Source organism: Pieris rapae, chromosome 8, assembly GCF_905147795.1.
Source record: "Pieris rapae chromosome 8, ilPieRapa1.1, whole genome shotgun sequence".
Taxonomy (NCBI): Eukaryota; Metazoa; Arthropoda; class Insecta; order Lepidoptera; family Pieridae; genus Pieris; species Pieris rapae.
This window is the reverse complement of record NC_059516.1, coordinates 9,811,756-9,824,585: the sequence shown is the minus strand read 5'-3', so window position 1 is coordinate 9,824,585 and position 12,830 is coordinate 9,811,756. Positions and strand designations below refer to the sequence as shown.

General features: G+C 32.1%; 1 protein-coding gene across 1 annotated transcript; it reads right to left on the bottom strand.

Annotated features, from left to right (window-relative positions):
• Positions 1 to 48: 48 nt before the first annotated feature.
• Positions 49 to 7,733, bottom strand: LOC110999500 (xylulose kinase). The gene is made up of 12 exons (XM_022268563.2): positions 7,656 to 7,733; positions 7,451 to 7,580; positions 7,117 to 7,199; positions 6,771 to 6,918; positions 6,466 to 6,642; positions 6,082 to 6,315; positions 5,502 to 5,658; positions 4,289 to 4,549; positions 3,286 to 3,459; positions 1,799 to 1,896; positions 1,136 to 1,220; positions 49 to 529 (listed from the first exon to the last, which is right to left on the bottom strand). The coding sequence occupies exons 2-12, from the start codon at positions 7,505 to 7,507 to the stop codon at positions 414 to 416; spliced, it is 1,590 nt and encodes a 529-aa protein (XP_022124255.2). The 5' UTR covers positions 7,508 to 7,580; positions 7,656 to 7,733; the 3' UTR covers positions 49 to 413.
• Between the last annotated feature and the right edge of the window lie 5,097 nt (positions 7,734 to 12,830).

The window sequence follows — 12,830 nt, the reverse complement described above, 5'->3', positions numbered from 1 at the left end:
CACTGGAGAACAATGTTTGAGAATAATGTTTTTTAAAAACATACGATTTTTATCACATTCGTAAAGTATGTATACTTATTTAATAGTGTGAACACAAAAAAAGCCTTTGGCTCTACAATAAGTTAAATATGAAAAGGAATCTTATAAGATAACATCATATATGTTCGCTTAGCGAGAAAAAATAAAAAAAATAGAAATTCTTAAATAAAAAAATCTGTAAAACATATAAATACATTATTTAAGGCTATAAAAAATTATTGACAGCCAGCTTCGTGTGAGTAAAAAATGTGATGCAAAATAATGCGATCTCGCTCATAATTGATAGGTGTAAAGAAGATGGCAAAAGCCTGAAGTTTAAATTGAGAGAGTTAAGATTAAATTACATAACATTTTGTAAAGCGATAATTGGAATGTTATTGTAGTTTTGGAATGGTTTCAACATATTGTCGATATCGTTGCAGCATTGGAGTATATATCGCTTCCGAATCAGGGTACGGAATAGCTACTGAAGATAAAGTAGGTTCGCTTCCTGTTGAAAAAATAACTAGTTATAGTTATTATTGTATAATTATTTTTGTAAAAAATAATATATTATTATTGTAAAAAATTTGAGAAACAGTAAAAAAATTTTTTTAAATATAAACGTGAATAAAGCTCAAATGGCTGCATTAGCACATATGTACATAGGAATCTGTATTACTAAGTATTACGTAAGCACTATAAGGGCATGATTACGTCAACAGTAATTATTTACTTTTTACATATATTACCCACACACATTATGTTTGAAAACGAAATGCTTTTTCAAGGATTCCTATAAAAAATAAATACGTTTATGTAATTACGTATATTAGTCTTGAGAGCTTTGCTTACTTTTGCTGACAATAGAAGAGGGGGCGGGGGATAAATTGCAGTAAATTGGCTTACGTAATACTTGAACGGTCCTAGAGCACTTTTTAACATTTTTTGCCACGCACCACCACTATGCTAACTGCCATTCCACCTTATTCCGAACTGTTCCAACTTAGGTCCCATCAGCACACCACTACGCACTTGTAAACCTCATGTTGCGGGTGTCCATGGGCAGTTAAGTTTACGTTTGTCTCCTGTCCCATACAAAATATCATTTGCTCACCAGTCAGTTTAGTTCCCGTATGTGCGCTCCATACTTCAGCGGCTCGAATAGCGGCGCCTAATAGGGCTGCGTTTGCATGCTCTTCCTAAAAATAATAATATAAATAAAAAGTGCTTCGTGAAAGAAAGTATTTTTTTATAAATTGTACCAGGAATTAACTATATAGCAAAAATCAAAAACTACTGATTGTGACGATACTTGAACCGTTAGTTGAAAAATAAGGAAATTGAACCATCGTTGACAGGCCAACCTCATTCTTTGAAGTCGGTTAAAAATAGAGCGCGAACTATGCCTAACCGAAAAAATTCTTTTAGACGTACGGGAGTCAGCTGTATCGCTAAGTATAGAAAATAAAACAGCAGGAGCAGTGTTGGCCTAGTCATACCTGAGGTCGTAGGTTCGATTCCCGGCTGTGTGCCAATGGACATTCTTTCTACGTGCGCATTTAACATTTTCTAGGGAAACATCGCAAGGAAACCGACATGTCTTAGACCCAAAAAGTCGACGACATGTATCAGGCACTGGAGGCTGATCACCTACTTATCTATTAGATTTTAAAAAAATGATCATGAAACAGATTCAGAAAGACTAGCCAAGACCTAAAAGAGGTTGTAGCGCCACAGATCTATTTATAGTAAATAAAAACATGTTCTTAGTTCTTACCTGTATAAACACAGGAGTATGAAAGACGTCAGCAAATATCTGCAGAAGTTCCTTGTTGACAGATGCTCCTCCCGTCGCTACCAGGCGGGATCTAGAGTCTTAATTATATAAGAATAATATGTTAGAAGACGTTTAAGTTCAAACGCACCATTGTTACTCAGTACTGTACGTACGTAGGCGTACATACAGTACATACAGTCTGTCTCTTATCATGAAATCGTAAACACAAATAGATAGTAAGAGTCAAGAGACAACATAGAACTTCAGTACGATACAATAAAACCGGAAATTAATGGAACAAACCATGGCAACATTTTCGTAGTTATTATTATTACAATCATAAAAAAACTTTCTCAACCTGTCCTATGCTGAAACGGTAAGTATTCTCAACAATAGTTTATTCATAGAACAGGAGGCCCACCTAATGTTAAGTGATACTCCATGGACATTCGCAGAGGGTTCGCGAGTGCGTTGCCGACCTTTTGAATTGATAATAATTTTCAAAAATGTATTCAAGCAATGTAAGTGTAAAAATTATTACGTCAAATTCCGTAAGCATGTAAAATGGAAGAAACTTTCTTCCCACACACAAACGCTAGAATTAGTACAAGTTTTAACCAATCATCCTTTTTTGTTACGTATAAAAAAAAAATCTGTAAAATTTCTTCATGTGCTTGATTATTTTTATATTATCTGGACAAACTGAACATTTAACGTATTTGAATTTCAGTAATGACGGAGGTTTTTATTTAGTTATTAACACTTTTCGTTGCTGAAATATAATAAAAACAACATAATTTAATAAAAACCTGGCGGCCTTATCGCTTTCGAGCGATCTCAATCAATGTGAGAAAAATAAATAGAGAAAAAAGCAAGAAGTATAAAGTGCAAAAATACACAAGACAAAACGTATGGAACGAAACAATGCAATTAAAACTTATGTAAATAGAGATCAGGAGAATATTTAATGATTATATATTAAATAGAACAAAAATCACGATTTGTCAATCAAATTTAATCAGTTTCACATCATTTAGTACGAAACTTAGGTATGATTTTGCCACACAAACATCTGGTAGCAGAGTATCATGTGACGAAATATTTTTCTTAAATCAACTTGAAAACTCACGTTCAGTATACACTCTATTTGCATGCAAATACCATTAAAATATGGACGATATTTTATATAACAAAAATGTTACCGATATGTCCAACTGTTTTCGACTTAATCTTCATAACTTCTATCAAAAAATGTCTTTCAAACCAATTTTATTATTATGCCTTATTGTTTCATTATTAAGTGGAGTTTTTAATAATTTCCTTTCAAATTCCTAGTGAACCAAAAACTTGACGATTAAGCGGCAGAGTTTTTTGTCAGTTTTCACATTGATTGATTTTGGATAAATGTAAATTTAGATTTTCCTTTTTTAATATTGAGATTCATAATAAATAGTTATGAACATGAAAAGTTTTTGACTGTATCTTACCAAGCCTGAAGCCCATATCCTCAGCATGAGCTCGCCTAGCCAACGCCTGCCCCTCGAGTAGGGCACGGGCCTCAAACTGCGGCGCGCACTTGTCTAGACTACGCCCATTCGATTCCCACACCCACTTGCCAGCGACCGCGCGAGGGACGATCTCCGCCGTATCGTAGTAAATACCTTTATAAAAATGTTAAAAAATCTAATTAAAGCTATTAATTTAAAGATATATCTTGTCTCTACAGAAGTGAAACTTTAAAACTAGTGTAGTCTATTAGTAGTCTAATCGATTTGGATGAAATTCTGTTTCCAATTTTGCATATAAAGCAAACTTGATATGGCTTTTCTACTTCGTTGGCGTTACAAGATAAAAATCTTTGTTTAAATTTTCATCTTTCGCCTTATATTACGTTCGTAGAAAATAGGTATTGAAATTAAAAATATTACATTTAATTGAAATATACTTTATTTGAATTTTACAACAATCTTAAATGTTGGCTAACTTCAGGGTGTCAGGCTAACTTTAACCCGCTTAAAAGTTAAACTTCAAAACCCTACATACACTTAGGAAATGAAAATCTCATGGTAGCCTTATTAATATATATTTTCTCTCTCACCTATCATTATAGTTTTTAATTTATTTAAATTTTTATTGTTATATATGTATTACTTTTCATTATTATATCAATATCATCATTAGGATTTATTTTCATATTTCTTTTTTTAGAATAAGGCAAACGGCTCATCTAATGTTAAGTGACATGACATGACACTCACAAGTGCGTTCCCGACTTTTTAAAAATTCGTACTCTTTTCATGTAGGACCCTAAGTCGAATTGATTCGTAAATACTTCAATGAGTGGTTCCACATAATGGTGGTGCACGGCAAAAACTGATATAAGAAACACTCAGTTGTAGAACGACGATCGTAATGGTGAAATGATAAAACTCCAGCTGAGTATGTAGGTAGGTATGTTAATGATGAAATTTACATGATATCAGAACTCACCCATGTATCCCATATTCCCTCTAACCGTCGACCGGAGCAATTCATTAAATGCGTCCCAACTTGTTCCTACCAGCCTATCCCTATGATTTTGTCTCGTCAAGGACCCATTTGAGAAGCATAGTAGCGCCATATACGGGGCGTCAGTCGTGGGGCCTACAAGGATATGACCCGCTGGTGGAGCCCTGGCTTCTTGAAGGCCTAGCAGAAGTGTGTCGCTCGTACCGAGACTTAGGCCTACACAGCCCGAACGGAGACGGAGCCCTAAAAATAATTTATAAGCCTAAATTTTGGAGTTGGTATCAAACCATCTAAAAGGCTGGAAAAGTATCTTGTTAATTGATATCTCTTAATTTGATGAAATAAAGAAAAATCAGTGGCACGTTTTAGACTTTGTATTTGTTTCATGATAATTTGTCAATCTAATAGGCATAGGTGACAAGCTTCTGCCTGACAAACATAGTCAACTTATTGGGTCTAAGACATGTCGGTTTCCTCGCGATGATTTCCTTCACTGTGCGAACAAATGTCAAATGCGTACATAGAAATAAAGTCCATTGGTGCACAGCCGGGGATCGAACTTACGACCTCAGATAACTTGATGATGTACTTTAAATTGTAAGTTAACACTAAATTTGTTTCAAAATCATTTTGCAAACTACGTTTCTAACGACGCAATAAAAATGTGTATTTATTCATTTTCAAATTTTATACTTTACTTAAACATTAAATATTTTATTTTAGTTATTGTAAATATGCAAAATAATATTTTTATAAAATTATGAATCTAAATTAAGATTGCTACAAATATATCTTAAAACGAAAAATCGTAAAAAGATAACGTACCATATAAACATTCTTAAGATATGTTATCAGGGATTGAAACTACTTGAGATTGTCATCATTACCACATTACATTAAAAACTGTTGACAGAACTAATCTTAAATTATGTACTTGAATATTTAAGAATTTTTCTCTCTATTCAACTAAAGTTTTCACCTCTCAAAACATCAAAATCAATTATAAAATGGCTGGCAGAACAGACTAACACATTCAATGAGGTCCCAAAAATACAAAACTCTTTTTAATTCCTGCAAGTCGTAGATGCATTTATTCACATTGCATTGATATCTATATATTCTATATGAGTATTTGATCGGTATATACAATTGCTATTTGGATACAGCTATTAACTAATTATTATTATTAATTTACCTGCAAGTGCCGAGCAATTATCACCGGTAAATGCTATCACTTCACACTCTGGTGAAAATCCGTATCGCTTTACAAAATATTGTGATATATTCCCAACCACTGTAGCACTGGCTACTGGTGTTCCGAGCTTGGTTGCTAGATGGTCATTGCCACAGGCCTGTAAAATTGGTCCATAGCGATACAAATCACATATTTTTGGTATTGTTAACAATTATTGTGATTTTCAAAAATTCAGAGCATGAATCTAATATTCCAATAGAAATCATATAATGTGCTATAACGCTAGTAAGATATACATACGGGCTAGAGGTTCATATTTTCACATCTCTGCCCATGGGCCTAATCTCTGCAAGTAGGCTCATGAGTGTCTTGTTAAAAGTTAAAACCTATCCTAAAATAACGCTAAGTATCTATATACTAGAATACTAACTAAGGGTATAGATAATGTGTCATGAGGTTACGAAAAAGATAAACTTCATTAGTTATATATCTAAATTGTTGACTTATCACAACCTGAATTGGTTTGTAGCATGTTAAAGTAATCAAATTGTTTTGATGATTGAAATCAAATGTTTCTCACCTTCAAAGCCTGTTCACACCATTTCTTAGTATGAATATCTAATAAATTCATTCCAGATCCATCAGCTAAATCAATTGGTGCATAGCGGCCTAGAAACAATGAACAGGCAAATGAAGATACAAGTGATATTCTCTCAGTTGCTGAATATGTCCTGGGTCTAGTTCTAAACATCTTGCGTATTTGTGCCCCAGTGAAGCGTTCATAAGCACGGGATCCTGTTATTTTGGCAAGTTCCTAAAAACAAATTAATAATAGAAGAGATTATTAGAAGGAGAATACTACTGTATTTTAACTTAAGCAAATGATATAAAATAGCTTTTAGTAGTGCTGTTTCTTTTGACTTTATACTTAATAATAATGTAGATACCATGTATTAAGACTTACCTCAGGTCCACCAACAGCCTCCTCAAGGGCTCGACAGTCAGCACTTGTACTCGAGTCCATCCATACAGGAGAGTTGGCCATAAATGTAGAAGCTAACTGACTATGAAGAAAGTCTTCAGATGATAGTGATTTTAATCTGTCCTCAGATCCCTTCGCCCACCAGACTGACCCATGTTGCTGAAATTAAATAAAACAAATATAAGAGCAACAATGGGAAACTAGTATTTTAATGGGAATATTAATTTATTCACATAATTCAACCTACTAAAAGCATGGTAGCTTATGTGAAGAAAATAAAATTAAACCTGTGCTGCACCAGACAGAGCTTCAATGGTTGAGAAGTCTACTCCAGCAACAATAAGCCTATCCATCACCATATCCAGGGCCTTCACCCATAGTAGTGGTGGTGTTGTCACCTCACCACATTCTCCTTTGACCACGCCTCCCGAAGTCCTATCGATAGTATCGTCCGAATTATTTTTTAAAGTAAAGTCATACAAAAATAAAAATATTTTTTAAATTAAGTAAATACAAGTGTACTGGAACATTTTATTTTTCAAATCATAATTATGATTTTTGTTTTACTAATGAATGTAATGTGGAAGGCTATTTAAATATTATGTTTATTAATTTATTCAAATGCATAATTACCGGAATTCTGGTAAATCCACATCGAATTCAACATCTGCTTCTTGTAGCACTTTGTAGTCTTCACTAATTACAATCGCTTTTAACTGAAATAAAATATTTACTTAATATAAAATATAATTTTATCGCTATATTGAAACTACTTTTCAAATATAGCTAAATTAAAAAAATGAAATTTCACATAGTTAAAATGAAATAAATTATATTTAGTTATTATACTGGCCGTTCCCAATTTTAATTAGACTTTCTAATTAGTATAAAATGACAGGTATAATATTACAAAATCACTTTTATAACTTTAATAACCAATATTTAAAAATAATATTGAGATACATACCCTTTGAGTACTAAAATCAAATCCTAAAAAAGTTTTATTTTTATATTCTTCGATCATTTTCTATTTTGTTTTGAGTTTTGACAGCGCGCTTACAGATCAACGCGACACTGATGCGTTCAAAAACTAGAATTTTTATTTTTTTTTATTTTTTTTATTTATTTGGTGCACAAAACACATTATAATCTTTACAAAAAATAATAAGAATGACGCACAAGCACAACAACGACCTTACAAAACCGACTCTTAGGTCATATTATGAAAACTAATTATCAATCCTGTCCTGATTGTAGGTGTTATCACAAATTAAACGTTGTTATTTAATGCGATGTTTTTTTCTATTTAAGTACAAGTAGGTTCTACGGAATCTTAAAATGTATTGTAATTATTATTAATTTAACTTTTATTTTTATTGAAAATATAAGAACCTTTCTTTATCTATTCATATTTAGATGAGGCAAATAAATGTAAAGAATACTTATGTGGAGTAATTAAAATTTTAAAAATTATATTAAGGGAATAAATGTAGTGATAATAATAGTTACTTTCCGAGATTCTTTAAAAATATTGTAAGTATGTATTAACTACGGTGGCATCTAAACCGAACGATATATAGGTATTATGTTATTTTATATTAGTGGGCATGATGGACTTATGCGTCAATCAAGACTAATTTGGGCATCATTTAGAGTTATGATAGAAATAAATTTAGGTAATTGTTAGAACGTACTATTTATTTTAGGCGATGCTTAAATAGGTTAAGCTTTTTTGTGTCACTGGTTGACTGACCACGCCGGCAATATAAAAACATTTTCTGGATTGGGTGGGATCACCCACCAGGCATAGATATGAATGATTGGTCATATGTTTGTTTTTTCTTTGTTTGTATTTTATAAATAATAATAGGAATCTATATTTAAATGAAAATTTCGCTAGCTCTTTTTTTTGTATTATTTTCCGGAGAAAGTAAAGAGAAACATTGGAAAATTTAAGAAAAAACATTACAACAATATTAATTTTACATCCGTTGTTTGAAATAACTGTCGATGGACAGAATAAAGCTTAAAACGAGGCCAAAATTTTAATATCAGAAAAATATATACCGATTCGAATTCAATACATTGAAATTGTCCATAGTCCAAAATCACTATCGGGTCAGCTATAGATAAATAATAGCCGGAAAAAATAGCACCTTATAAATAGTTCAACAACAATTTTTAGTTCGCGTTATATTCTTATAGGTAAATATCTACGATATTTCAAAAAGATGACGTTAACCATTAAGGAACCATTCCTTAATACCTGGGTAAATTCCCAAATATGGAAACATTCTGAGACTGCTCTTTATTATCTCTCCTTTAAAGGCAATAACATATTCAATTTTCTGCTACACTTCGTTGATATCATGTCTCCGACTAATCGGTTTCCATCCCAAGTGAATGATAGAGTGATAGAGTTGGGACACACGAAGGAATGAGCGCAACCGTTTGGCTAACACCGGAAAGGGTGTTTTTTTTTCAAAATTATTTATACTCTGTGAAATAATTAAATGAATAATTTTCGTTTTGATTATTCTCAGCTAAGCAAAATTTTAAAGGTAAACGTTGTTTTCATTATTTTATGGGTAAAAATGTCATTACCGCAAGAAAAAAAAAGTGTGTGCGTGTAACCTTTACGCGCGATTGAAGTAAGTAAAACTTCTTTATCGTAAACGGCATAATATATCACTGAAATGAATTAATATCAACTTAAATAATAAATATCATATTATAATTTAATTATATTTAATATTCATGTTCTTCACAAAGATTATTTGGTCCGAGATCCCACTGCAGGATTGGTGCGTTCATCGAGTTTTTGTTTAAAACCAAAATTTTATGTTTATTTATAATTAGGAGAATATATATTTACTAGGTTGCCTATCAAAATTATTATAATTAAATTATTTTGAATTGATTTTTGGTAAAAGATTACGTTCATTTAATTTTTAAATAAAATAACGTCTACATCACGGTAATGAATATGAAGATTCTAAAAAATGACGGTTGCCGTTGCGCACATGGCCGCACCTCATTGCAGCCAAGTGTAAACAGGTATGATTTCGATATATTTATACGTTTATAACGGATATCTATTAATTATGTCAAATTGAAGCTATTTTTTTTCTATTAATTTTCATATAAGGTTGCCTAATTAAATCTGGCCGCAAATAAGGGTTGCTGGCGGTTAAAGATGATAAATATTTGAGGTAGAGTGAAAGATAGTTAGCGCGTAACATCATTTGTCAGACAAGGACAGCGGTTGCCGACTGTGCGACGCTTTTAAGCGATTGTACCTAGTAAATACCTAGTAAATATATATTCTCCTAATTATAAATAAACATACAAATTTGGTTTTAAACAAAAACTCGATGAACGCACCAAGCCTGCAGTGGGATCTCGGTGGATCAAATACGAAGTTTAGATCAGCACATGTCAATATAACCTTGTTATTGAATATTATAGAATGTCGCCATCGTCAGAAAATTTATTACTTATTTTAAAAGTAATAAATCAATAAGTATATCTACAGATTTTCAAAAACTTTGCAATTTAATATTTTTTTAAATTCACTTTTATTCACTTTGCTATACATACTCTTATACAACTTTGTTTATTACATATATACAATATACCAGATTTTTAAGATAATTAATTTGGTATTAACTTATGTCTTCCAAAATGGTAAAATACGAAACTATGCGAAAAATCAGGCCGTATATGTAACAAAAGAAAAGCAAGCTAGGATGGGAACCATTAGTTGAATTTTAATATGTACACATGTTAATAGTATGAATTTTCATTTTTAATATAAATATACTAATAATAACATATTTACAAGAATCAGTATCATATAAAACGAGTGAATGCTATCCAAAATATTCACTACCAAGAAACTGACTTAAATCAGTTCAAATAGTGCACTACTAGATGGCGCTGACAGACTTATAAAACGCTATCCTTATTATTTTTAAATAGCGGAAACTACACAGACAGCGTTACTTCCGTCAGAAAAAAAAGCAGAGTTACTGCCTAGTCGCGTCTAAAAAAGTTATACTTCAAAAAATCTATGGTACTACAATCTTTTTAGGTCTGGATGTGTTTCATCGCAATCATTTGTTAATGTCATAGGCAAGTAGGTGATCAGCCTTCTGAATCTGAGCCAGGAGCCTAACTGGTCTAATGCAAGCCGGTTTCCTCACGTTGTTTTTCAAGCGAATAATAAATGCGCACATATAAATAATTGCACAACCAGGGCTCCAACCTACGACGTCAGTGATGAGAGTTGCACGATGAAGCCACTAGGCCAACACTGCTTACCACAAGATAATTATGAATAGAAATTCATTAGTAATAATTAAAATAATAAATAATAAAAAAAAACCCTCGAGGCAGTGTTACTTAACACTGACAGCATATCCACGCTATTGCGTTACTTATTCGTTGAGTGAGGAACGCACTTATGAAAATATCTATTTGCAAGTAAATAATAATAATAATGATAACACAAATGATGATAATAGTTAAATTCTAGAACACGCACAAAAGGCATATAAACTGTACCCATTTTCCATCCTACCTTTCATTGTACAGCATAACTGGACACTCGAAAACCTTCTGCCAACCGTCGTAGTTATAAGTGTAACAAATTGTTTCGGCTTCATGAACATGGGCCTAAAGAACTATTTCTGTCGTGCAAGTGCCTACACCAAGCGTGTAACCACGATCAATACCCAGGTATCAGGGCTCCGGTTAATCGGCTGGAAAAGCAAACGGCTCGCTCCACACCTCTATTTATACCAAAACCTCATTTGCGTGTGTTTTGAAGTACAACTAAAAAGAAAATATACTGTTTAAACACATTTAGTATCAGTTATTGAACGTTTCTTAATAGCTAATTACGTTAAACCGGTGCGATGTCCTTTAAATATACACGCAAATGTAGAAAGAAAATACACTTTTAAAAAGTTTTATAATCAGCCATAATTTTATTTAAATTTAAAAAAAAATTTTTTCTTAACACACTCATAAAATACTTAATACGATACTTAAAAAATCTTATAAAACAAAATCTTTCGTAAACCCACCAGAGACAATTGGATAATTGGACTTATTACTAAATTCATAATATTTTAACAGCAATAAGTAATAATATACAATACTAAAGGAGATATCTGAACGAGATCCAAAAAGCAATTTTCGGAAATTGTATAGCTTTATTTGACTTTTGACCGAAAATCAATTATATAAACAGACCTATGTCTATGTTTATATAATGGATTTTACATCATACAGCAGATAAAAGAACTATTTTCTATCACGTCAAATGACCTACAAAACCCCTTAGGTATACGAGAGAAACTAAGATTTTTCATACAACAATGTAAGGATATCAAATATCAAGAGTTATTCAGCAATGTCGATTTTTAATTCTATGTTTTGGTTTTGTTTTTGGTAATTAGCGTCTATGGAGTGTACTCTGTATTTATTTTATTATATTTTACTTATTTTATTTTCACTCTAAAGACCTTGCCCTAAATTCTATGTAGTTATATATACTAAGTTCGACATACAACTATTTAATTTTAAACTAAATATAGTATTGTAGAGTTTAGAAGTCCTGTAAATCGAAAATCGAAAAACCCATTATGGCCGAGAGGATTTCTGTGTACTGTTTTTCCTTTTTTTTATTCTGTGCGCGAGACCGAATTTCATTCCTTGTGAGCAGAACTCATCTCCTGGTTATACAGTGTCAGTGTCATAAGAGATAGTGTAGGTGTTAGGAGCATTTAATGTAGCCTCTAGAAATAGGAAATTTATTTTCGTCGTTTGGCTTTTCTCGCCTAGGAATTATGACATCGACAATCGCTAGGATGCTGCGCGTTTGATATTGTAAACAAGGGCTTTTTCGATTGGCGAGTGAAATCACGCAGGCGCACGAAACTTATCTTGAAAAAGCGTCCAAAATAATCCTGCAAGGATTTTAAATAACTTCGAAAAAAACAATTGAAATTTTAATTAAATTAAAAAAAAACACCAATAAAAGAATTCAAATAAATTAAAGAAAAATTCTGTTTTTCTGATTAACTAGTTTTTTTGTAAAAATAATTTATATTCTATAATTATGTAAAACGTAATATTATTATTATCAGACTTCAAACTTAATTTTTAATATAAGTAATTAAAAGAATAATAAGAGTAATAATGAGTTACATCGTTTTGCTTAAAAGTACTTATATGTATAGCCAATACAATAACGTATCGATCGGTTTCAGCGACAGGACGTCATTTCCAAGTCACACGTGTGGCGTGCGCGAAGGATTGTCCGCGCGGCTTGCAAGGGA